Source organism: Clinocottus analis, unplaced genomic scaffold (genome assembly GCF_023055335.1).
Source record: "Clinocottus analis isolate CAN_PGR_092001 unplaced genomic scaffold, fCliAna1.0.p SCAF_6, whole genome shotgun sequence".
Classification (NCBI taxonomy): Eukaryota; Metazoa; Chordata; class Actinopteri; order Perciformes; family Cottidae; genus Clinocottus; species Clinocottus analis.
In genome coordinates this window covers 19475715-19501449 of record NW_027176218.1, presented here as the reverse complement: position 1 = coordinate 19501449, position 25735 = coordinate 19475715, and the positions used below count along the sequence as shown (strand labels likewise).

Below are 25735 nucleotides of genomic sequence, written 5' to 3'. Positions count from 1 at the left end.
TGTAAGCCAAAGATTTTATTGTATTGAATATGACAATGCATACATTTCAACGTGGCTTTATATATAGACTTACACATAACTACATGGTGAAATAAAATCATTAGGAACAAAAAAATAAACAGCCAGCGTAGAAATCAATCCGCTCTTGTCCTGCGCAACTCCACGTGAACAATGTTGATGCAACAGCGAATCAACAAACCCGTTTTCCGGTCAAATTAACATTAATGTGAACAGGAAATTATTTGAGCCACAAACTGGGCCCCCTTGTATTTTCTTTCACAGCTAAGGTTCTTATCTCTCAGAATGCAAACGCAACAAGATACAGTAGAACCCTTCAACAGAACGGAGAACTGTGTTGGTTTAGTTGTCCGTTCTTCGTCTTTTGGGCAGACGGAGCCTCTCTTTGTTGAGGAAGTGCTCGATTTTGGAGATCTGGGCCCTGAATGAGGACTGTTGGTCCTCCCTCTCCTGGGAGCAAAAGGGCTCCCAGTTGGACTCTGAACTACGACCTGCAGCTGAGGGAGGAGCTCTGCTACACCTGGTGTAAGGAGAAAAAAAAAGTGTGTTAGCTGGTCCGCTTGACTCGAAACATTTATGAAATTCCTTTAATATCATGTTAAAATAATCAGTGAAAACTGAATGTTTTTTTTGTTGAAATATACATTTTATGTCTCCATCGTGGCGCAGCAGTGTTAAGACAGACAATGTGATGTGTATATGCCGTTATTTACTACCCGAGTGGGGGCGTTTGCTCGCGACTCGCTTGGTTTGTCTGACAATACTAATAAACTCTTCTTTGCATGAACTGTTTTTTAAAATATCTTGTGCAAAAACACAGGTGAGTTGCATGATGACCTCCAACCTCACCCCCTGACCTTATCCCCTTCCCTATAGTAGAGCATCTGTACCTGGGTAAATGGACTTACCCTGGGGCGCTTTGCCACAGCAGCCTGGTGACCGGAGAAGAGGAGATGGACAGGGACGCTCCACTCTCCTGTGCAAAAACAACACCAATGTTCAAAACATCTCCCTTGAACTTCTATTTAACCTGGAAAGCTCCATCCCATTTCCAAACCTCGGTGGCTCCTGATGTAGCTAACGCTAAAAGGAACGTTGACCGATAAACAAACTCGGGGCAGACAATAACCAGTGGCAACTGATATGTAACAGTATCCGGCCCCTGAGAAAGTAGCCAGGCCCAGACTGAACTCTGTGTGACGTTCCCAGTGTTCAGAGTCTGCAGAAAATAAAGGCTTTGGCCCTCACTACAATTTGTTACACTATCAGACCAGCTTTTTCCCCTCATACTCGAAGCACGGTGCGCTCTATCTCCCTCAATTGCCGGCACCTGGATCCTATAAAGCGCAGAGTGGCAGCTTGCGGTGGTGGTGACAAAAGAGAGAGTAAGAGTGTGTGAGAGTAAAAAAAACAACCAAAAACGGCAAGAGAGCGGATGGAGAGAGCGAGTGAGTGAGAGACGGATGATGAAGTGAGAGAGAGAGAGAGAGAGAGAGAGAGAGAGAGAGAGAGAGAGAGAGAGAGAGAGAGAGAATAAAGACTGAGTAAGTGAGAAAGGAGGGGTATCCAAGCGCTATTAGGTCGACTTTCTATCACAGGTCATTCGTTCTCTGTCTGTCTGGCTGTCTGCGAGCGCGGCGCACATCGGCTACGTGCTTTCACTCAACACCCGATGCAACATTAGTCAAAGTTTTACTCGTCTTAAAAAAGAAAAATCTTTCTCAGATATTCCGCACAGTCTGCTGAATGCGTTGGCCTCGGCCACGATTTGCTCGCTCTCACATTTTGAGCCTTTTGGACCGCAAGAATGTTGAGGAAAAAAAAAGCAACATTACAATGTGTAGTTCTTATAAGGACATGTCAGGTTGATGCAACAGACGTATTTGTTAGACCCGAGCACAGATTTCCCACGGGGTCCACTCGGACACGGTTTATGAAATGATGGAGCTGAGAAATTGGTGGAACAGCAATGACCTCAAACCAATTTATTTGATAGAGAAGATATTTTATAGGGGTCACTGTAAACTTCCTGTGAAGCTGGTGCACATGTGAACGTCACTCTGGGGCCCGTTTCCTGCTGGTCAGCGTCAAGCCGCAATGCGAAACAATGTTGCTTTGATGAAATGGGACTTGGACACGGGCTTGACTTCAACACTAAAAATGAATTGTTCTACAAAGCTGCAAGTTCAGATCGTATTCAGAGATCACTCCGACATCACATGAGATATTGGGGTCACCTTCAAGCTAAAGATCGCTCCATGTAGGTCGGCGAGTTTCGAACAAGCTTCCGTGACTTACTATGTCTTCCGCTGCCGTCTCCTCCAGAGCGCCTCGCCCTCCCTGCCGGCGTAGAAGCGTGGAAGCGACATCCCAGGGGACAGTGGAGGCGTTCAGCAGATCCGACGCCCTGGTAACCACCAAAGGGACTGGGAGGGATGATGCAAGAGGGTGAGGACGTACATTGAGTTCACTGTGTGAGAGGTGGAACATCGCAGTACTATTGTGTTTAAAAATGAAATTGAACAGATGGGTTGAATGCAACCGTCACCTTTGCTGTGCAGGCTCTTAAGGAACATGGGTGTTGTGCTGGGAGGATGTCTGAGGAGTCCACCAGGGCCACTGGTGTTTTGCTCGGACGCAGGGGATCCCTAGTAGGACAAGCACAATGAGCAAAAGACAATCGAATGAGTTTCCCTCAACTGAAAGTGTTGACGCAAACTGCATTGGAATTCTGCACAAATAGGTCAAAGTAATAGATGTTCATAAACAAAACATCCCTATAATTTGTTCAAAATAGATAATGATGACGCTGTGAAAAGCTGCATCCAAACATCCATCCATTATCTTAACCGCTTATCCTCATTAGGGTCGCGGGGCGCTGGAGCCGATCCCAGCTGTCAAGGGGCGAAGGCAGGGTACACCCTGGACAAGTCGCCAGTCCATCACAGGGCAGACAAAGAGACAGACAACCATTCACGCTCACATTCACACCTAGGGGCAATTTAGAGTCCAATTATCCTATGCAGCATGTCTTTGGACTGTGGGAGGAAGCCGGAGAACCCGGAGAGAACCCACGCTGCCACGGAGAGAACATGCAAACTCCACATAGAAGGACCTGCCAGACCAGTATCCGAACCCCGCCCCGCCCGGGATCCGAACCACAGACCCTCTTGCTGTGAGGCGTCAGTGCTAGCCACTACACCACTGTGCAGTTTATCCCCAAATGAAAAACACATATTTTCCTTTTACTTGTAGTGCCATTTGTCAATCTAGATTGTATTTGTGTGAGTTGCCGAGTGTTAGAGATGTCGTCCTTCTCTCCAATATAATGGAACTATCTCAACTCTCACAAAAACAATCCAGTTTGATAAATAGCACTCCAGCTCTTCTTTAATTTGGGGTGAACTGTCCCTTTAAGGCTCTCTAAATTGCCACTAAATGGCAACGCTAGGCATGTTTGAACCGTGTTACCTGAACAAACTGATATGGGACGAAGACATCGGCCTTATCCCTGGAGCTTCCTATTCTTTCCTGAGTGCCAGCCCAGTCAAATGACGGCCTGTATCGTTTATTGTTGAGCTGAGGCAACTTGTTTGCATCATCATGCAGTATTTCTTCCGCTGGAGACCGCTCATAGCATTTTGTGCCACCTGTCTCTGGCATCGCATCACTCCCGTGAGATGGATTGACGGGCGGCTTTGGATCAGCATCGCTCTTAGTCATCTTCGATTCTCCTGCGCTGTCTATTTTGTCGGCCGTCGCCTCCTCCGGACTGCTGCCGATCTCGAGACCCGCCGCATCCCTCGTGGTGTCAGCACTGGTATCCTTCAGAGGACATTTGTCCGTAGGTTTCTGGGCATCGTTTCCTTGTGTGTGTACGTTTGACTGCCCTCTTCTCTCCCTGTACGCACTAGAATCACCATCGTCATCAGCTACCACACACTTCAACTGTACACTCTGCTGGGAGATTTCCGGACTTGGTAATGCATTTGTTTGTTTCATGTCGCTGAGGATGTCCGAAGGATCACCAGGTTGAGTCTGCGTTGTTGCCAACTCTTGGATGCTAACACCAGCCAACTGAGCATCTGATGGCGTGGAACTGACATGTGAGCTACAGACGCTCGAATGATCCAAAGGTCCAGAAGGTTCAGTAGACATATTGGCAGCGAATTTCTTGGATGGTTTCTCCTCCGTGGTTTCCTCTATAACGTAATAAATGTGACTTGGAGTAACCGACTCCGCTAAGGTTTGGACCATATCATGACATAGGCTTTGCGCCTCTTGAACGACACGGTTCGGCTTGTCATTGAGACCTCGGTGCTCATCGGACCGGCAGAGAACAGAGGGCATGTTGTGTCCTGCGTTCACGCGGCTGGTGGGGGCATCCCCCTCACTGAGGAGGAGACTTTGTGAGCGGTCTGAGAGCTCGCAGGCGGCCAGCGTCGGCTCAGTGTCCATGAGGTCAACGGCCGGCTGTGTGTCGCTCTTCTCGGCAGTCATGTTTGTGGTCGTCTGGGCCGCTATCTGGATTTCTGCGTCCCGCAGCCTCGTCTGTCCCTGGTCCTCAGCTCCGCGCGTCCCTTCACCTTTGGCTGTATTTTCCGTTTCTGCTTCAGGCCGTTTGGGGGCCTCTGCATCCTCCGTTGACCCGGGGCTACCCTCTCGTCTGGCTGCTCTATCTGTTGTTTGGGACACGAGAGTTCCTCTCTTCTCTGCAGCACCTCCTCCTTCCTTGCCATTCTGTTGCTGCCACTCCCGTCTTTCCTTCTCGTCGGTGTTGTAGTTTACTTGTTCTGCGTCGTCTTTCCAACTCTGCTCCCTCTCACTCATTCCTTCATTCCCTTCATCACTCTGTTCTTTGCTCAGTAAGTCCACAGATCCATCGACACACATGTGGCCAGGGCTCAATACTTTTGGAAAAAAAAAAAAGAACATGTTATGAAAATATATCTTGAAGTGTGTATGTCGAAATACAATTCTGTGTTGAATCCTTAAGCAGAGAACGGGTCACAACATACGTTTATGTACTGTCTGTTTATATTTAGCTGGCTGACCTCCAGTTGCTCCGGTAGCATCTCGCTCAGTCACAACCCCTGTGTCCTCCAGACCGTCTGGGTTGCTGGTCTGAGAGGAGGCCAAGTGCTGAAGACTGCCAAAGTCGAGAGGCAGCTTCGAGCTGAAGATGGGTTCCTTAAGAGTTCCCTGTCCTCTGATGTCCTCTGTCGGAACACTGGGGCTCGGACCGCCGTCTTTCATCTGTGTGGAGAAAAATATAGAATGTTGCATGCTTTCATTTCACCAGCAGCAGCTGTATGGTACATGGATAGTGAATAGCTCTGTGCTAAGCTGGTTTTAGGAAGATTTTTTTAACAGCTCTTTATTGAGCGGTTATCAATGTTGTTCTGCTGGTTGAGTGTTTCTGCCATTAACAAGTGTTGAATGTCACTTTATTCAGATACAATTGCTTTTATTTACACGTTTGCGTATGTGACACTGGTCAAGCTGCCTCTCATGTGAGTCTAACGTTCAGCTGTCAAAGGACTGACTGTCTGCTGAATTTTTACATTTTTATTCATAGAAATAAATAAGTCAAAGTTCAGTAGGTCACAATTGAGTTACCATCACCAATTAGTTTTAGCCAGGGAAAAATACAATCTGAAATAGCTTTGTCTCTGTATGAATGAGTCTGTTTGTGGTCACATTACTGACTCCTGTGTGTTTTGGGTACACTTAAGGCTGATTTATACTCGGGTTTTACGCAGAGACGCAAGCACGCAAGACATGCATGGACATCCTTGCATAGTCCCATCAGCCATTTTGCGTGCGTCACCCAAAATTTCTGACTATCCGTCAAAGCTACGTGAGCCGTTCGCAGCCCGCAAGACTGTGATTGGTCTGCCAACCGCATCCTTTCTGAATCTCGCATTTCCGGTTTCATAGGATATTACCCCTGTTTTTAAGAGCCATATCAGAAACACGAACAATGGATCCTGTTGAAGAACGTTTGGCTGAAGAGGTCCGCAAATATGAGCATTTATATAACCTGTCTGACGGAGAATAAGGACACGCAGATGGCGGTAAATTCCTGGAGGGAGATGTGTGTGTGTGTGTGTGTGTATCTTGCTACCTCCAGTTTATATATATGCTGAGCCTGCACTTTGGCCTGCAAGGACAGCTCTGTGTGTTGCCGACGAAGCTCCTCATGAGCTTCTTTCTCTGCATGAAGGTCCTGCTGCTCGCTCTTGACGCAACCCAGAAGCATTGACTTCTGTTTAAAACAAGCATCGAGACAAATTTAAAAGAACAGACATGATGGCTCTTTTTGCTTCTGTTGTATTAAAATGTCAACCACCGCACTGCCTTCTCGCACACTACAGTTTCTCTTCCACCTCTTTGTCCCAGCTGTGCTTGGAAGCGGCGTCGCTCTCAATCAGTCGGGCCACCTCTTCTTCCGCCGCCTTGCTTCGCTCTCTCATCACCCTCTGTCCCTGCTTAAGGGCCTGCAGTAAAATTAATCACCCATGGGATTTTTAATGCAATACTAAATTTTTATGTGTTTATTTAACGTGAACAGGGAGTCTTAAACAGAGCGGGGAGAGGGGAAGAGAGCACTTCTCACCAATACAAATCAGTTGGCTTGTGTCATTTTAATAATGATTTTAATAAATGAAGAAATTGGTGAATAAAAAAAAAATTGAAAAGGGGGTACAAAAAGAAGAAAGACAAATAATAAACTGTAAAGCTGCAAATGGAGAATAAACACGCAAACTATCATTCAGTCGTGGAGGGGATCATATTCGCTAATGTATATGTTGTGATGTACAACACCGCATTCATCACATTTATGAGAAGAAGCGACGGACGTTATTTATTTTGGTCCTTGTGTAAATTTACTCCATAATCATTTAAATAGGCTGCTGGCCTGTGTGGGGCCAATAGGCGGTTGAAGGATTTCACCTGGAGAAATACACCACATTCTCATACTGTCACATCTTTTTTGAAATACATTTGCTTCCATCCGTTTAAGCATACGATGGATAGATATGTAGATCCAAGAAAGTAAAAAAAAACAACAACAACAAGAGGGAAGTCAGAAAGAACAACAAAAGTGACACCATTGTATTTTGCTTTTTTTTTTTTCCCCAAGAAGCTGTTTTTTTTTTTTTTGTACTTTGTCTTCTGAGCTGACAATTTTCTGGTTTTATTCCCATTTTACAGAGGCAGATTTATGTAGCCCTTAAATTAGAACTGAAATCATAACCAGTTTCACTCTGGATATTTACACAATGTGATGTTTTCAGCTCTATCCGTCCTAAAAGATAAATGCATGTGTCTCCAGATGTCTGAAAAAAAGGAATTTTTGTTCTATGTTTTCTGTTACACGTGACAGGAGAATTTGATTTATTCATACAGCTATTTGCATCTTTGAGATTAACCCCTTCCCTCTCTCACCTTTATTAGATCCCTAACTATGTATCCAAATGTGTCTACTGCATGTCAAACTTCAATTTTGCTTTGATTTTAATGAAATTACTTTTGACAGTAAATACGGTGACTTTTCATGATTTAGGAAGAGTTTCACTGTAGGTTGTGTCCCTATTCTTTTATTGTTTATCGTCTGCTTTTCAGCTCTTTTTCAGCTAAAACAATAAAAATACTTTAACTGAAATGATATCTAGACTAACACATCGATAAATGATCTGGCGTGGGACAAGACAACGTGGTATCAATGTGGGCTCAGGCAGAAAGAAAAACGCAATTAGAAATAAGGTTATTTAGTGTGTTGTAATAAATAAGGCAAAATCTGTGCTGATGTATGTTTACACATTTTTGAACAGTTATGCCCATAAACCGGAAAAGAATACACATCTCCGACCTGGTACTGCTCTCTCTGGGTCTGGAGCTCCAGCTCAACTCTGCTCACTGTCTGCGTCTGACTCAACAAAAGCTGCTGCGTGTGCTGCAGAGACCTCATGACATCCTGTGCAAGACACACGTATAAAAATACAGACTTGAAATCATTAAGAGCTCACAATTTCTTTCGGTGGAAGGAAAGACAGTGTTTTGGTATTATTTTGAACAGCACAGCATCATCAAGCTCACGGCCGTGTTCACATATGATTTTCATCTAACCTGCTTTTCTGCCCTTACTGACATATTTTCCTCCACAAGTTTTTTGTTCATTTCAGTTTCCTAAACAAGCAAAATAAAAAAATAAAATTTGAAAAAAAGCATGATTTGAGTTGTATTTTATAATGTGACAGAGATGATCTGTTATTATTATTGTTGTATTTACTGATTGTTCTTTACCATGCACAGTTTCCGGTGCAGCTGCTGGCAGTGCTGCTCTCTGCCTGTAGCACTGTGGGCCTTCTCGTGTCTAACTGAGGACATATTGGCCTTGATCAGCTTGTGACTGACCTTCTCCAACTCCTGAGAAAGCACCAAATAATAATAATAATAATAATAATCAGTTCATTACTTTGTTTAAATACTGACAATACTGTATCTGAAATCGGATTTCTGAGGCAACCATGGATATTCATTGGCTGCGATACAGTATGACAAACTGGTGACGATTGGATGCAAACTTTAAGAGCCCTTTGTCTGACCCACAGTCAGCGATATTAAACACAATGTGACAACGCACTTTTCCTACATACCTTCTTTAGTGACACAATGGTGGCTTCTTGTTTTTCATTGGCAGTAGTCAACTTCTTTTGTATTTTCACGGCCTCATCAACTGTAAGAATTACACACGGTGAGACATCATCACACAATATGTTGTCTTACAATACGGTTAATGAGGGACGCACTGGGGAAAATAGGAAGGGATGCGTATAAGCAACAATAACTTTCATATTCTACACTCACGTTGTTCTGTGTCCCTGAGAGGTAAATGATGAATGACATGTCAAGTCAACGGAGGTGGTGAATTAGATACGGAAATAGACGATGAAGGATAAGTGTGTTTTTAAATGAGTTATGTAGCTGTGACAATGTAGTTGGCTTCAATTTGAGATCGCATTGGTCATACGTTTCCTATTTACATTCGTCCTGACAACAATAACACGCTAATGTCACCCCAACACTGTATACTTTGCTGTAAATGTCACTGTGGGCCTGCAGAGATGCTGCTATTGTTAAGATTCATGACAAGACATATACACTGCAGTGTTTCCCCTACCATTTTATTAGGGGGGTGTGTACAAAGTACACAAACAAAAAACTAAGTCATTATAAATACATTGAGAAATGTCTGTACTTTTGGGTAAATAGTTACGGTACGCTGTTAACAAGTTAACAAGCATGTGCGACTCGCCAATTTTGGTGTTTTGTCAAAAGCCAATCTCTGTGAAGTCTCCGTCAGGTCGTCTTTTCTGCTGTTCTGTCTCTCAAAACCGAAAAAAAGACCTCACCTCAAGATAGAGCATGAACTGAGAGTGGCAATAGCAACTCTACAACCCCGTTGTAAAAATATGTGTAGAGGAAAGCAGCTCACTGCAGTCACCAATACTGCAACAACCTGATGGCTCGCATATCTGCACTCATTCTGTTTTGTTAGGAATTTGCTTTTAGTTTTCCAAAATGAGCTATTTAGTAGTAACTACATTTTTTTTTTTGTGCATATTTGTTTTCAACAGCATGGAGCATGTCAACAGAACAGGCTGTTGGTATTAACGCTGCTTGCTGTTAACCAGGGAGATCTCCTCATAGCTACGGCTTGAGCTTTATCAGAAATCCTGTAGGAGCAGTTAAAAAAGAAATGTGACCGTTGCGCGTTACGCGGATCTCGTCCCCAAAATGATATCCTGAGGATGAAGTGAAATTCGATATTTGTTGGAATCAATGTGCAGTTAATAATGTACGTTACTCCTTTAAGTGAGCGTGGATAAAGATCTTTGCGAGTCGTTTCCAGCACTTGTTACATTTATACCCTAAAGAATTCAGGCTGTTCTCGGAGCCAAATATGGCCTCTATCAATCTATAAAACTGCAGCTATCACCACAGGGAGAACATCTATAAATCTTAGCGTACATCGTTGACTCTATACACTCATTCATAGGTACATCCATTAGTTACCGTTATGCTCTAGTTTCTCGTGGGCCTGCTTGACCATCGCACACTGTCTGGAAAGAGCACTGAAACGTTTCTCAACCTCCCCCAACTGATTCAAGTGGCTGTCCTTTGACCGGCTCTGCAAGGCTAACTTCTGTTCCTGTGGAGAGGGTGAAGTTCAAAACAGACAAAGAAATGAGCGCCTTCTTCTGAGACAAAGAAAAACAAGAAAAAAATACTGCACAGTATTAGGCTCATAGTGCAAAATACTACAGCGATAAGTTCCTATCACGGAAATGTTGCAAGAATAAATCGATTGATAACTACAAAGAGAAATGAGGAATAAAGGTTTCAATGGTTTCTTTTCTTACAGTGATAGTTTACATATGGGGAAGTAAGCTTCCTTGCTGGGAGTTTGATGGTGTGACTAATACCACTTCGTCTGTCTTTGAAGCTTTAAATCGACCGCTAGTGGCTGGTTAGCTTTGCCTGGCATGAAGATGAGAGCAAAAAGGAAACAGCGAGCCTGGCTCAGTTAGAAGGCGACAGAAGTGAGGTCAAAGCTCCAGGAAGTCACCACCAAGAAATTGTCTAGCATTTAGCCTCCTGAGAAAACTCAAATCTGTGTTTTTAATACGAGTAAAACAAATATTATATAACATGGAAATGAGAGTGGTTGTGGTAAGCTGATTTGTTTTAACTTTAGAAACAGTCAGGCTTGCTTTTCCCCTTACTTTCCAGCTGTCAAGCTAAGCTAATTCGCTGCTAGCTCTAGGTCCGCACAAGCACACCTGAGTAGTATTGATCTTACCATTCACATCCCACCAAAAAAAACTAAAACCAACCAATTTTCCCAAATATCAAACTTTTTCTTGAAAAAAAAGAAAGAAAAAAAAGAGAAGGTTTAAAGGCGGGCAAACTGACGTCAGGTGATTGAGAGGATGACGGTCCAACACGGATAGTGCCCGTCTCTTTCTGTGGGATGAAAGAATCAACTCAGCGCATGCCTCAGAGCGCTTTATTGCTCTTCAAACTGCCAATCTAGTTTGATTGTCTGTATCAAGCTGAGCAGATTCTTTTGGGCCTTACTCTCCTTTCCTCCTTTTCCCCCATTCCCTCCCTCCCTCCCTCCGACACACCAGCTCACTTCGCCTCCCCTTTCGCTCTGCAGAGCCACAGTTATGTGAAGAGGGTTAAACCGAGCGAGGCCCGGTTATAAAACATTTTAATAGAGATATTTTCACTGCTGTGCTGGCAGTTCAAAGTGTCGCATACTCCCTATCCGTTACTCCTGGTGAGCTCTTCCCTCCAAACCGCGGTCCTCCATAGCACTGTCCCCTCGCCCTCCTCTTAATTTTTCTCACTCCCACTGATCCTCTGTCAACAGTTTGTAGAAAGTACAAAATCCTTCCTCACCAGCTCACTCGATCTCTTCTCCAAGTTGTACTTCAGTAACTGTGAAACAGCAACAAATTAAAATCAAACGAGATTAAAAAAAAGCTCTCCTCTTGGATGAGTTGAGCGTTTGAGGTCTTCCAACCTTCTGCTCAGGATCAAAATCATCATCAGTGACTCGATGTTCTGCACATTAACTCAATAAACCACAAGGTCAAAAACAGGCATTACTCCTATACAAATACTGTATGCATTTAAAAAATGTGCTCCCTCTGTCTACGGCTGCAACTAGTGATTTAGCTCACTATGGAATAATCTGTTCATCTTATTTGTATTATCCAATTAATCATTTAGTCTATTGAACAGTGAAAAATGTCTCCAAGCGAGTGAGATGACATCTTCAAATGTCATCTTCACATTGAAGAAGCTTGAAACAGATAAATGTGGAAATTTTCTTTATCAAATGACTCAAACAATTAATCAAAAATTGTTGCAGACACATTTTCTATCAATGATTAAGAAAATAACAAAATTGTCTCCCTGTAAGAGCTCTCTTTTTTTCCTCACAGTTTACACTGAAAGGTTGACATGATCGGCTGCCCTGGATGTTATCAGACTTTGGGGATCATTTATCAGACAACCAGCACTTCATTAACAAGTGTCAGTGGGGTTCTCATGCTGGGGGTCCAGACCCACATGGGGGTCACCAGATAACTCTTAAAGGCTGCAAGCTGATCCATAGGTTAAGGGGGGAAAACGAATTCAGACTTTTTGTTTGTGTCATTTTCCTTTTTTATGAAACATGTAATGACCTCTTCTAATGATTAATGAAACAAAACACAAAAGGGCAATTGTTCTTTTATTATATACACATGCAGCCAGTGTTGCAGGTTGGCAAATACTTTTAGTTTAATGTCTTAAAAAGGGGTCAGATTGAGGAGCACAGTCTACATCGCCCAGCCTGACTTCAAAGACAACCAAGTACTAAATGACTAAATAAATAGTGAAATATGGAACATCAAAAGATAACATTTGCCTTTTATCAGTGCAGTTGTGGACAGTTTGATCCTGTTATTTGTTTGATTGTGAGACTAATAAAAACTGAAAAAATAAATAAATAAATTTTATATATATATATATATATATATATATATATATATATATACACACACACACAACTCCAGAAAACCAGACCGTTTATTTATTAAGATTAAAATACACTGCTGTGATGATTTATTCAGATTTAATTAAAGGTTAGTTGCACCAGACTGTTCCAATGGAGCTCAAATTTGTAATTTAGGCGATTGTCAAGGTGCTGCAATTAAATATCCTCAATCCCAACTGCCGCTGATGGGCTAGCGTGGTAAATTAAAAAGGAGCCCACCAGACCGTGTCGCAAGAATTAACACACAACTGGGCCTTGCTTTAGCAAAAAAAAAACACCACAGTCTGTATCTCCCAGATAGAATATCAAAAACAGTCTCTATTGTCTCTGTAACGCGGCTGGGTTGTTAAAGTGCAGTGGACCGCGGAGACGCCGTATATCACCTCTGGGGTGTCAAGCCTGAAGACTCTGGCCTGGGCTCTAACACCCGACGCCCTTGACTCTGGTTGGGCATGAGCTTCCTTTATTTACTTCTCTCTTTGAACAGTTTTTTTTTTTCTACGATTTTTAAGTGATGGGACGAGTGGGAGGCCTGGTGTGTGTGTGTGTGTGTTAGAGAGACAGAGACAAAGCCAGAGAGAGAAGGCTGTGTGTGTTACACATCTCAGTACCTGTAGCGACTTCAGCTCTTCTTTCAGGTTGTTAATCTCCTTGTCTTTTAACTCAGCACTGACCTGGTACTTCCCCTGAATTGTTAAGATTATTATTGTGAGTGTCAAAAAAAAGCAATAAATACCAAAGCGCATGACTAAAGAATCCACTCAGAGGGCCAAGATTGTGCAACGAAGCTGAGTGAATTTACTACTCTGCTAAAAAAACATGAATTGAATAAGATGTTTTGAAGTTGAGGGATAAGTTCTTTATACCTTCTGCTCCTCGATGTTTATTATTTTGGCCTGAAGCTTGAGAAAAGGAAATAAATCGGTTTAGAGGGGTTTTAATTAATTGTTAGACGACTTTGTTGAGATATAAAACCTGCAACAGAACGGTAAAAACATACCTGCTTCTTAACATTGATGAGTGACTCTGTGTGCTGGTGTGACACTGTTTCAATTTGATGCTGCAGGGACTCCTGTCACACAGGAAAAGACTCAAACAACACAGTATACGATATCAAAAAGAAATAATGTGTTAAATAAGAACATCCACCCATCCAAGTACCAAAATAAAGATCTCAAAGACGCTGATGCGACGCCATTGGGGCCCAGCCGTACCTTCTCCCACTCCAACTCCTGTTTCTCCAACACCAGTTTACTGATCTGGTCCTCAAAGCGCGTCTCCGCATCCTGAACCACAGAAAAGCCATCATTTACACAACAGCTGGTATTCAACCACTGCAATAGCACACACAGGGAAAAGAGTAATTCACAATCAGACACCTGCTGAATTAAATAACGCAGTAACTTTAGAGGTGGCAATGACGTGGGCATGGCGCTGACTGAATTCTTTTAATATGTTGGAGTTGAGCCAGAACTGCAAACTGCAGCAAGTTTCCTCGGTTCATCCCTCCGTATCTTTTTGCAGGAGCACGCAGAGAAAGAGGAACATTAGAGGGGAGGTGATATTTGTGGAAAGCCATCCCTATCCTCCCTCTTCCCCGGGAGAGAAGGCAGGTAAAAGTCAATTGCTCTCTATATATCCATGGGACTTTTTTATGTGTACGGGGGAGCTGGTTAACTCACTGAGTTTATTTTATAAGTTCCAATTAAACTATGCTACCAGCGCACTTTAAAAAAAAAAAAAAAAAAAAAAAAAAAAAAAACAGAAAAGAGAAAGGAAAAAAAAAGGAGTGCACAGAAGATAAAGCTGTTATTTTTCCACGGAGGAATTGGTATTGGTGTGTGTGTGTGTGTGTGTGTAAGTGAGAGAAAGAGAGTATAGTTTCAAAAGACACTAAAAAGTTGTATTAATTAAGAAATTTAAATAGACAAATGCAGCTCAACTAAGAGCTGAGGACACTAAAAGCTTTTCATATATATTTTACCAAACCATGTAAAATCTTATGTATTATGTGACAATTCATGATTTTTAACATCATGTTTTTGCTATGGCTTTTTTTTTTTTTTTTTTATCTCTTTACTGTTTTATTGCTGTTCTGAATGGATGCTTTTTACTGAGCATTAAAAAAAGAAAAAACAAGTATCTGGGTGATGATGAAAAAGTGATGGATTATTTAATAGTCTAGTTGAAAGAAGTTATACATAGCTTGCCCTAAAGTTTTCTATTGTACGTGTTATTGTGATAAGTCAAACTGTGCCTTCACATTTCACTTTGAGGAATTAGTATGTATTTGAACACTGTAAAAAGCTTCTCAGCTCAAACACCCTCACCTTTGACAACCTCTTTTCTGACACGAAGTGCTTTCCCATTTAGGTTAAAGTCTACCAGTGAAACACATTCTCACTAACTAAAGCATTGGATTTATTGCATTAAAAAAAAACAAAAAAAACAAAACAAAACCCATTGGAATTTGACCTTCTCGGGAATGTCCGGCAGCATCATGACATCCTCTCGCTTCTTAACCTCTCCACCCTATGAACGCCAAAATGCTATTTTATAACGGCAGCGCCTTAGGAGGATCACACTGACACACCATCTCATGCTTGTGTTCCAGTTAACATGACTATAACAATAAAAACTAAATGGCAACAAACGACCAGCATCCCATTTTTGCTGGCCTAATCTTTAAGCACACTCGCAACGTGTCATCAAGCTTGAAAGTACTTGCTGGAGGGTGAAGAGCATTCTTATTTATTTTGTGTTACTTTTACAAACAAATTTGATCTTATTGGTCAGTGGTCAAATGGCTTTTGGAGAGACCCATCTCGATGCAATGTGCATCGGGACCTAGCTGGCTCTTATCCAGATGGTCAAAAGAGGCAGCTGGCTCCCTCCTACTTCTATGAAATCACACTGAAGCCAAACAAAGAGTCGTTAGTGTCTGAGTTCTACTCAGTAGTTGGTGATGTGACTCAGTGGTACAGAAGAAGTCAGCATTGCTTAAAATAAAACACAGTGACATAAACGTGAACTGACATTGACTGAATAATTACTGTAAAGTCATTAGTAATGTAAAACTAACCGAGTTACATCAGATGAACTTGAATTTGAATAGTTGAATTGTTGAAGTTAAAATATTACAGAAGGATTTGCTTCGTAATGACATTTTCTTAGTGTTAAAGTTGGTTAATTTGCCTGAAAACATCAACTTTAGCTTTTCCTGTTGGAGCCACTTTGTACCAGTAAGCGTAAAGACGATGTGGTGATGGAATTTTTATATTACTTTCATTATGTATCACATTGTTTTCATTAAAGAAAGAAGTATTAAAGACACTGCAGGTTTCTCTGTCATTTTAGTATACAAAAGGGATTTGCTGATTGTGTTTCTTTGGAAACTTGATTGAATGCTCAGTTTGAAGGAATTAATTAATTCCTTTAAACTAAGCTTTTTTTTTGTTAATTAAATGAACCAGGGAAACAATCTGATTTTGGTGAACTGGTCACAACCATTGTAATTTCAAGCAGTGACAATAAAAGACACACATATACACTTTATCAATTAAAGGGATTACAAAAACCCAGACACCTGCTGGTTATCACATTAGGTATAATCATCAGAGACTTTGACTGCCGTTTCTTTTCTAATGCTGCATCAATTTAAAAAGCCGAACACTGAAGGCAAATGTTACTGTACCCTCCGAATATGCAGCTCCTCAACAGCTTCAAGGAGATGGGTTTTAAATTCCAGTAGCTGTAATAAGATGGTGCCTCCACTTTCAGTTTGACAGCGAGTGTTAGACAGAGACAGCTCCTGCTCCATCACAGGTCCTCCTCCCTGCAAAAGAAAAACGGACGCTTCTAATTTAGCTCGATACTAAATACTTAGTAAGTAGTCAATTCTGGAATTCTAAAAGATACGAAAATGGATTACATGCTGAATCTGTACGACAGTGCATGTTCAAAGTAATTTCCTCCTGCATACAATAAGAAAACTTGTTTCCAACAAAGAGCAAACTGTTCTGCGAGTGTCATATTTTGTTTCTGAGAACAAAACTGTAACAAATGCCCAGTAATTATTGATATGAAAGGTTTTTTTAGTTTGTATCTAATCAGAAACTAAATAAACAAATCAGCTCATGATTGTTCTTGGCTTTGTCCTCTATTGTCAGAAGTAACTTACAGTGGAGTGGGTGGGAAGTGTCCCGGAGTCAGCACTGAAATCCATCTAGTTATTTCAGGGCAGGCCAAGGTTCCACTGGGCCTCTGCCGCCTGGTAATCAACTGAGAAAAAAAAGAACATTTAGTTGAAAGAGGTTAATAGAATTGGCTGTTTAATAAGCAGTGACAATTTACCTTTCCTCTCGCATGCTTATAATTACTTCCTCATCTGCAATTTTTACTGCTAAATGATTTTATTAGAAATAATATGCAAGCACATTAAAGCCCCATAATGTTCCTCAATCACTACAATCCAACCTAATGGCTTTGAAATGACCATTAGGGTTTTTTTATTCCTTTGTTTTACACCACGTCCATTGCCATCTCGGTTCAAACGAACCTGCCCATTGACACTAATACGGGTCAGAGCAATAACACTGAATGGACAAATTGCACTGTCAATGCTTTTTAAATTATCTTGGTTATTCAATTTGACCCGTGGATGGTCCTCTGCGCACGTCTCTGTGTCTCCTCAATATAACCAAGAAGCTGAGTGACACACACACACAGTGCAGACACACACTTATGGGAAAATATGACTATTTAAGTGGGAGGTCTCCACTAGCCACTGATCTCTTAATAGAACAGACCTTTTTTTCCTTCTCCCATTTAACCTGTGCTGGTATCAATCACGCTGGAGAATTAAATGATCCCTGCTAGAATTGGCTACTATCATAAAATGACAGTGTGACCCCCAGGCTGAGGCAGGAGCGCAAACGTGCGTTAGTGTGTCAAAGTGATAGTGTGCGTCCATCTTATGTGCACGCTGAGAATGTGTGTGTGAGACTGGGAGTGAGGGAGTAGACCGCAATGTCTTTATTTTCTTCTGCTGTGCTTCACTTGAGCAGGTATTAACCACCATCTTTGAGCCATGAAAAGACGAATTAAAAAGAACTGCCATCCATTAAATGGGAACATTTCTATCACGCAACATGATGCCTGTATTACCTTCGGTTGAGTTATGTTAGTTACTGTTTCATAATGCATTGAGTAAAAGAAAGTTAAAATCACAGCCCCAGGATTGTATTACATGTATTCTGTTACAGCTTTCAGAAATACAATAACAGAACTACTGCAATTATGTGTAGAAGTGTAGTAACAATAGGCCTTTTTTTTCACCGAAGACATTGTATCATTCCTGTCACAGTAAGGAAAGCAGGGGTGGAAAAATAAAATAAATGATGGCTGAATTTAATTTTGCAACTTCAATTTGTGCTGGTATTGTGCATGCTGGCTTAATGTTATTAGCAACACCTGCTTTCCACGAAGTCAAGACAATATGTATTATTCTTATTATTCTTATGTCTGCTTTGAAAATGGCCCATTAGTCGACACAGCACATTGGTGGTTTAATGCCTATTGGTGTATAACAACACGTATCATTAAGGACGACATAATTCAGCCCATTTCCCGACCATATTGCAAGTAAAATACACAATATTGAGCCAATTATGAATACAATGTTTTCTTTAAAAAGAAGGTACTTTATTTTTGTGACTTTTTCTTTAAAAAAACAAATAGACCTATAATATTCTTTCAATATTGTTTGCGTTATCCACTGTATATTGTGATTCGTACATTTGTGTACTCCTTTACTGTAAAACAATACAATTAAGTTACTCTTCAAAGTATTTCCAAGTGCCAATTAAGTATGGTAACTAATATTAACATCTGAGCTAACACCCCATTTAAGTCAGAATTCATTAACATTATTATATTCCACATTAAATTGGTTTAGTGTTCCCTTTGACTAGTAATAATCTAAATTATGACTTAAATAAATAAAAGGTAACTACAATGCAGTTTCCTCTTGGAATTACCACTAAACTTAAAAATTAGCTTGAACCAGAAGCTAACATAATGCTAGCGAGCTACGTTGAAACATTAGCTAGCACGAACCTTCAATGTGTTAAAAAATAGGGCTGTTGGTCCATTCATTTTACAATAATATTGCCTTAAAATATATTGAGGATCCAAGGAGAAAAGTAGTTTGTTGTTTTAAGAGAATTATTCCGGTAAAATCCTGTTTCATTACCTTTAGAGAGGTTAATTAGCCCACCAGCCAAAGGAAATTTTTACAAACAGCGCCCTCGTGCCTCCGGACATGCGCAGTGATGGCCTGCCAGCAGAAACGACTCAGGTGTCACTGATTAGGCAGAGGGGACGCTAAAAAGCGGTTAACAAAATATATTGGTTGAAATATGATAGTCAAAACACACGACAGATATAAAACCAAATTTACTAATTTCCATATATTATTAACGTTGCGGTCTCTGGGTTTAATTTAACTGATTTGGGGAGAGGGGGTTCACGTTTTCGCCCTCTGCTCGTACTTCGCAGTTTCAGCACAGTCTCTAAAGGTCATCCATAAATCGATGGAATTGTGCTAATGTCCCCAAAACCGAATTTTACTTCAATCACATCACACACACACACACACACACACACACACACACACACACACACACACACACACACACACACACACACACACACACACACACAACCAACAGTGAAGCCAATGTATGCGCTACCCTGAACTATTGCTGCCGAAATAGATACAACAAACAATATTGTATTCTTGTGTAGTCCATTTTATGAATCAGAGGACTCTTGAAACGGCACTCAGGCAATCAAGTGAAGGCATCACATGAAGCTCACCACAGCGGCCCAAAGAGAGCAGGCCGCACGGCGTTAAAGCAGTGAGCCCCTGTCGCCATCTCGCGGCTGAATGTTAAGATTGCGCACTTTCCCGAATGAGCTGCTGCTTTGACGTGCTTTGCTGCGCCGGCTGCTTTCTCCTGCTCGTCTGCCCGTCTGGAAATGCTCACCCCACTTTTTGTACGGTAGACATGTCAACAATAAAAGAAAGAGCCGCGGCGTTGAACCTCGCTGAAAAGCTGTGTGTGCGTCCTCGAGGTAAGTCAGTCGAAACACACTGTTCAGAATCACAGAGGTGTCGATCATGGAGGCCCGTTTATTGCTAAACGCAAAAAAATCCTGAAGTTATTGTGGGCCCCCACTGACTTGGGTAGTTTTCTAGTCAGTTGCTTAAGTCGGTGCTTACCTAAACACACTGGGTCCTTGCGCCCACTGCCGCACACGTAGTCTCGTGCGCTGTGTCTCCTTTTGACCCTGTCTGCGTCCTTCTTTTAGCCCATGGAGAGTCCGTTAGACTCGTCCGGTCCTCCTCCACGTGGAGCGGTCTCATCTCCCACCTCAGGTCCTCCGTGAAGGTGAAGCGTCGTCGTGTCCACCTCAAGTCCCACAGCGACTGTTTTCTCGGCTCGGAGGCCGTAGACGTGGTGGCAGAGCACATCAGCTGTGTCAAAGCCTTTGAGGGTGTGTGTGTGTATGGATGGGCAGTGGATTTAACATATAGCAGCACACATTTATATAAAATAATTGGGTGAATTTTTAATTTTAGGGGTTCAATTTCATCACTGCCATCTTATCATCACTTTTTAAAAGTGGATTTTTATTCACAAAGGTGCCAACGTGTCCCGGGACAAAGTGGTGTGTGTGTGCCAGGCCCTGTTGGACTGCACTGTGTTTGAGGCGGTGGGCACAAGAGTGTTTGGCAAAGTCAAGAAGAAAGATGTGTTTCAGGACAGCAAGAGTGCTCTTTACAGGTCAGGAGGACTCACACTCACGTGCGCAGATGTACTCCTAAAGCCACAGTCCATTGGCGTTAATATGTTTGTTTGTTTGTTTTCTTTCCAACACACAGGTTTGTAGGCGTGTGTTCTCCTTCAGTCGACGAGTTGGAAAGAGGTGCGCTTGGGAAGGGGATCCAGAGACTGTTCTGCAGTGCCCCTTCAGACAGGTCCTAAGTCTGACATTTTTTCAGTGTTCTGGTCCTACTTCCTGAGCATGCATGTGTATTTCTCACATTGACATGAAAAGGGTCACTACTAACTACAGATTCAGCAAAACCCTGTGGATCTAACGTTGCAATTAAACAGTTGTTGACGACCGCCGACTACGCCAATGTCTCCTCCGCGGTCTATGACTGGCATCTTTGAAATGCCTTTCCGCATGTCACACCTTATTTATCTGTTTGCATTTCAGGCAGGAAGAGCAGACATGTCCCACCGACTCACACGTTCAGACGTACACCACCCTAAAACTTACCGAGACGCCCACAAAAGCCAACCAACTGGACACTCCCGCCACTGCCGGTCTGTCGCCAGAGCCTCTGGCAGACCGTTTGAGTCCCAGCAGAGTGCAGCCGGACGCTGTTTTACCACAATCGTGTAAGACGCTGTTTTCCTCTGTTGAAGCTCAAATAAATTAGGTTGTTTTTAATGGGCCGTTTTCCTCTTTGCCTTCATTAACGGCACTTGATTCAGTGTTTCATGAATGCTTTTGATCTCCTTAAAGAGTAACGGCAAATGCTGCCACTTTCCGTATTATATTTTCTCCTCAGATAAATTAAATCCAGCAAAGACCCACCCACATCAAATTACTAGATATACTCATCCTCTCCCAGGGATTACTCTTTTCCTCATACAGTGGTGTTATTCGGTCATATGAAGTCTTTGGTTTACCTGGAATATAAAAAATAACCGTATACAATTGTATTATAAATAAAAAATTATATTAATAACGTAATTATGAATATAATTTGCAGTGGTAGACGAGGTGTGGCAAGAGCAAACTCTGCTTCAGCTGTTAAATCTGGTGGAGCTCCCCCTGCTGGAAGGGGTGCTTCAGAGCAGACAGGCTCCATCACCTCCGCCTCCATCGAACCTTCAAGCTCACAGTCACCTGGACCTGATCCATAGCATCAACCACCTGGACCGACAGACCCTCAAGGCTTTAAGGGACTCTCGGTTTATTTTCTATGGTGTATACAATAATATATTTCCTTTTTAATGTAATGAAATCTGTCGTTGCTTCCTTGTCCCTCAGGGAGGACGAGTGGCTTGCTGCAGCTCTGGATTGTCTGGACTTCCTCCCTGATCAGCCGGTGATGGAGCTTACCAGGGAGCTACCTCACTGTTTCCCGCAAGACCAGGCCAGTTGTGAACATGCCCCAGCCGGGAGCGGTTCACAAGATGGAGGCAAGTTCTTGGATGACTGTCAGAATTGGGGATGGGAGGATTGTATCTGGTGTCCACTGTCAACAATATGCATTTCTGGCTTCGGTGGAGACTCTGAGGTCCGTGTCCCCTCTAGTTAACCACGGCGACAAGCGGCCTCGTCTCTTCCCGAGCGGGCTGTCCCAGTGCAAGCTGCTGCTGTATGGGACCCTAGTGAAACACTACAGCCACGCAGACCGACCCCCACTGCTGCCGAAGCACATGGCCGACATCTACTCGGCCGTGACCGACCTGCTCGGTAAGAACTGGCCGCCCGTGCCAATCGGGGCCAACCTACGGTGTTGTAAAGTGATTAAGTTTGCCCGCCTCCCCCAGAGAACGCCAAACTGGCCACGGCTCTGGAGGCGCTGCAGTTATGCCTGAAGCTGCTGTCCCCTAGTCGCAGAGATGAGCTGCGCACGCTGCTCACCTTCATGGCTTTGGCGGCTGATCCGCAAGGGATGAAACTGGACAATGAGGTGAGAGCTGGTGACTTTTTTAATTTATTTTTTTACTTGTACTTTGGGTATAAAAGAAATAAGGGACTGTTACCAAAGTTGTCAAGTCTTTTTTCCCTGGTAATTTGACATCTTTTTTAAGTTTAATTTGTATATACTTTTTAACTGTGTATTGTTTTGTTGTAATTATGAAGCGCTTTGTGACCCTGGTCTGTGAAAGGCATTGTACAAATAAAGCTTACTTACTTACATACTTACTTACTTACTTACTTACATTAACTATGTGCCACACACAGATGGAAAACCGGCAGGTGGTGCAGAAGTCTTTCTCACGGGCAGTCCTCCACAGCAGGGTTCTTTCAAAGGAGAAGGAGGACCTGATGGTGGTCTTCATGCTCAGCAACGTAGAGGACATCTTTATGGTGAGGGCATGTCACATTACATTCTGTGTCCTCTCCTCTGGCTTTCACCCCAACTCGCCCAAACAAACACACATACAATGGGATAACTTTCTGCTAACATTCCCACAATGCAATCCATCACATTTAGATGTACTGCTCCCTGTAGATCAAACTATATAGTTTATTGTACAGGGGGAGTAGTGAACAAGTGATCCAGGAAGTCATTTTAGTATATGTTCTGGTTAAATTCACTAATAAAACCTCTTGTGTTTTTGGGCTGTACAACATAATTTGAATTTGATGAAAAGCCTGCTCCTCCTCATACTGCAAACCAAATTCTGGCCCAGATTTATTTTTGTTGTCAATATTGTATGTGTTTTGACATGAATTAGCTTTGTAACTCATTGTTGCGTGAACAAATTGCTCAAATCGAGTTGCAAAGTGTAGTTTAGAAAACAGAGCCCCTCAGACGTTTTGCGCGAGGGCTTTGGTAAAAAAGATAAGTGATCTTGGGTTAGGGTTAGGGTTAGAGACTTTTTTTTTTGTGGGGAAAGCACAATTTCGTCGACAAACTACAATCATTTAAACTTGCTTCTCTTCGCTCCAGATACCAGGGACTTTGCACGAAGGAGTGAGCAACACGCTGGCCAGCCTGGCACAGGGGAAGCAGCCCGATGTGACGGGTAAACAAGTGTTGCTCCAACACAAAACACTAATTACATTTTTTTTTTTTTAAACACTGTCAGAATAGACGATTAATTAATCTGACCACTTGTTGTATCTGTTGCTGTATAGCAAGCCCTAATTCATCTCCATCTTTAAAAAAAAAAAGAAGTTTAAATCTGGGATTTACCACATGGCTTCGGCCTTGTGTGTCCTCAATACATTACAAATGTGTAATGTTGTGTACTATATGTCTGTTAATCATGTTATTTCAGCTGATAAAAGGGCACTGATGGTTCTCATTCCAATGCAATAACGGCTCGCATCTTGTTCCGCACAATTTGTGTCCACGGCTAATATTTTGTTGGCCTAACAAAAGCTTTGTTAGGCCAACAAAGGCCTAACAAAGGCCTTTGTTGGCCTTTATAATTGTCTCCAACTTGTTGCCTCAAGTTAAGATTTACTGTCAATTTCTCACACTTACTTTTAGAAATGAGACTATTGGATGTTGACTTTAAGATTTGTTGTATTTATACATTATAAAAATGTTGCTCAAAAGCCAAACTAAACCAATGTGTTTGTGTTGGAGCAGATCATGTAATGTGTGCAATGGGAAGGGGGGATCTCAAATACATTCAGATGAAACTGCCTCAGAAAAAGTATTGAGTATTTAGACTAAGAGGCGCTTGAGCCAGATTTCCCACCCTCAAGAGTTGGTGGAGATTACAATTGAGCTAAAAGGCAAAATTGTCGTCATAAGACATAAGTCGGATGACCAGAAACCTGAATGAAATGCTAATGTTGCTCCCACTCTACTGGATTTGTAGATGGGCCTTTGCTTGTTTTGCATTTCCCTTTGACAGGGAATTAGTGTGTGCGCTAATAACTGAATTCAATGTTCATGATTGCAGAAAACGTTTACATAGTTTTTTTGTTTTTTCTTCTCTGTGCTTCAGGCTTTACGTTCTGTCAGCCGGTCTCCTGCGGGACTTGCGCTGAGTCTACAAAGAAGACCACCAACCAGGAGCTGTGTGCTCTGCTGGGCACCATCCACCACGACACCAAGATCTCTGCCAAGGAGAGAAAGCGCCTCCTCCGGCAGTTTAATCAAGCCCACCCAGAGATATTTAACCAGTACTTTGGTGAATCTGCCGTTAGTGTTCTGTAGTTTTGGTGAATCTGCCGTTAGTGTTCTGTAGTTCTGTGCAGACACATAAACTGTCTTCCACTGTAGGATGTACATGTAGTTAGTGTTTAATGAGAACTTAAAAGTGTGTGATTGTAACAGTACCTCCAGCATGTGATTGCACATGTAGTGTATCTATATTCGCTTTATTATTGATAGAAATAAATAAACTGATATATATTTTTTTGGTCACTTTTCACTTTTATATAGATTTTATATAGATTTTATATAGACTAGACCAATCGATTGATATTAAAGATACCGCATTTAGCTGGTTTAAGCACTATTTATCAGATCAATCTCAGTTTGTGTATGTAAACAATGAATCCTCGATGACCACAGCCATTCGTCATGGAGTTTTTTTATTCACTTTATATATACTTCCTTTTGGCAATATTATCAGTAAACACGCTATAAACTTTCACTGCTTTGCCAGATTCAATTAAATTTATTTTATGTAGCCCAAAAAAGTAAAAGAATTTGCCTCTGAGGGCTTTACAATCTGTCCACATAACATTCCTCTCTTGGGACCTCAGTCACATCAGTTCAGGAAAAACTCCACCAAATAAAGATAGTAAAAACCCTTTCGCAGGCGAAAAAGGGAAGAAACCCTCTTATGAATCATTTCTGCCTTATTCATTGAATGTGCTGTAACTCTGTTAAGTTATTCATTCTGGTCGCATGACATCTATTGCTTCTGTCTATCCGGGGAGAAGGATCCTCCTCTGTTGCTCTCCCTCAGGTTTCTTCCCTTTTTTCCCCTGTGAAATGGTATATCGAGGTGAGGTCCCGGGACAGGGATGTTATGTGTACAGGTTGTACAGATCGTAAAACCATCCGAGGCAAATTTTGTATTTGTGATATTGGGCTATATAAAATAAACTAAATTGAATTGATGGATTTCACCTACTGTAGGTTACAGTGATGATAACAAACCGAGCTCACTTAAACCGCAACCTCCATTTAATTGGCTGAATTTCCTTGCCAGTCGAAATTATGAATAATTCCTTCCGGGCGTGTGCGCGTGCGCGTGCGCCAGAGAGAGTGGGGCTCGGCCGTCACGTCACGTCATAAGCCCCACCCATACA

The 25735-nt window shown here is 42.2% G+C and overlaps 2 protein-coding genes across 4 annotated transcripts; one reads left to right on the top strand and one right to left on the bottom strand.

The window, feature by feature from the left end:
* On the bottom strand, nucleotides 1-20152 carry ccdc73 (coiled-coil domain containing 73). Of its 3 annotated transcripts, none has more exons than XM_068603629.1 (22): nucleotides 19923-20152; nucleotides 16818-16918; nucleotides 16332-16472; nucleotides 13852-13923; nucleotides 13638-13709; nucleotides 13504-13539; nucleotides 13249-13323; nucleotides 11494-11532; nucleotides 11002-11052; nucleotides 10102-10237; nucleotides 8682-8761; nucleotides 8329-8451; nucleotides 8152-8211; nucleotides 7895-7999; nucleotides 6408-6518; nucleotides 6146-6286; nucleotides 5073-5274; nucleotides 3490-4928; nucleotides 2567-2666; nucleotides 2317-2444; nucleotides 927-994; nucleotides 1-538 (listed from the first exon to the last, which is right to left on the bottom strand). In XM_068603629.1, exons 2-22 carry the CDS (start codon nucleotides 16860-16862, stop codon nucleotides 361-363), a joined length of 3402 nt encoding a protein of 1133 aa, XP_068459730.1. In that variant the 5' UTR covers nucleotides 16863-16918; nucleotides 19923-20152; the 3' UTR covers nucleotides 1-360. The 3 variants fall into 3 exon arrangements, with proteins under 3 accessions (XP_068459730.1, XP_068459728.1, XP_068459731.1); XM_068603627.1 differs by lacking the exon at nucleotides 19923-20152 and adding an exon at nucleotides 18891-19013; XM_068603630.1 differs by lacking the exons at nucleotides 11002-11052; nucleotides 19923-20152 and adding an exon at nucleotides 18891-19013.
* On the top strand, nucleotides 19542-24629 carry LOC137804418 (DEP domain-containing protein 7-like). Its single transcript, XM_068603631.1, has 12 exons — nucleotides 19542-19774; nucleotides 20012-20197; nucleotides 20346-20487; nucleotides 20586-20681; nucleotides 20927-21111; nucleotides 21489-21690; nucleotides 21770-21921; nucleotides 22037-22198; nucleotides 22276-22418; nucleotides 22694-22819; nucleotides 23406-23481; nucleotides 24418-24629. Exons 1-12 carry the CDS (start codon nucleotides 19612-19614, stop codon nucleotides 24627-24629), a joined length of 1845 nt encoding a protein of 614 aa, XP_068459732.1. The 5' UTR covers nucleotides 19542-19611.
* Nucleotides 24630-25735: the final 1106 nt, after the last annotated feature.

What these genes read in the sequence shown, in the direction of transcription:
- ccdc73 (XM_068603629.1), bottom strand. Translation starts at nt 16,862, where the DNA reads ATGGATTTCAGTGCTGACTCCGGGACACTTCCCACCCACTCCACT. An exon ending in TAAACATCGAGGAGCAGAAG is followed by an intron (nt 13,324 to 13,503) that starts GTATAAAGAACT and finishes TTAACAATTCAG; the next exon opens with GGGAAGTACCAGGTCAGTGC. An exon ending in CCCAGAGAGAGCAGTACCAG is followed by an intron (nt 6,519 to 7,894) that starts GTCGGAGATGTG and finishes ATTTTACTGCAG; the next exon opens with GCCCTTAAGCAGGGACAGAG.
- LOC137804418 (XM_068603631.1), top strand. Translation starts at nt 19,612, where the DNA reads ATGAGCTGCTGCTTTGACGTGCTTTGCTGCGCCGGCTGCTTTCTCCTG. An exon ending in AGCAAGAGTGCTCTTTACAG is followed by an intron (nt 20,488 to 20,585) that starts GTCAGGAGGACT and finishes TCCAACACACAG; the next exon opens with GTTTGTAGGCGTGTGTTCTC. An exon ending in CGCTGTTTTACCACAATCGT is followed by an intron (nt 21,112 to 21,488) that starts GTAAGACGCTGT and finishes TATAATTTGCAG; the next exon opens with TGGTAGACGAGGTGTGGCAA.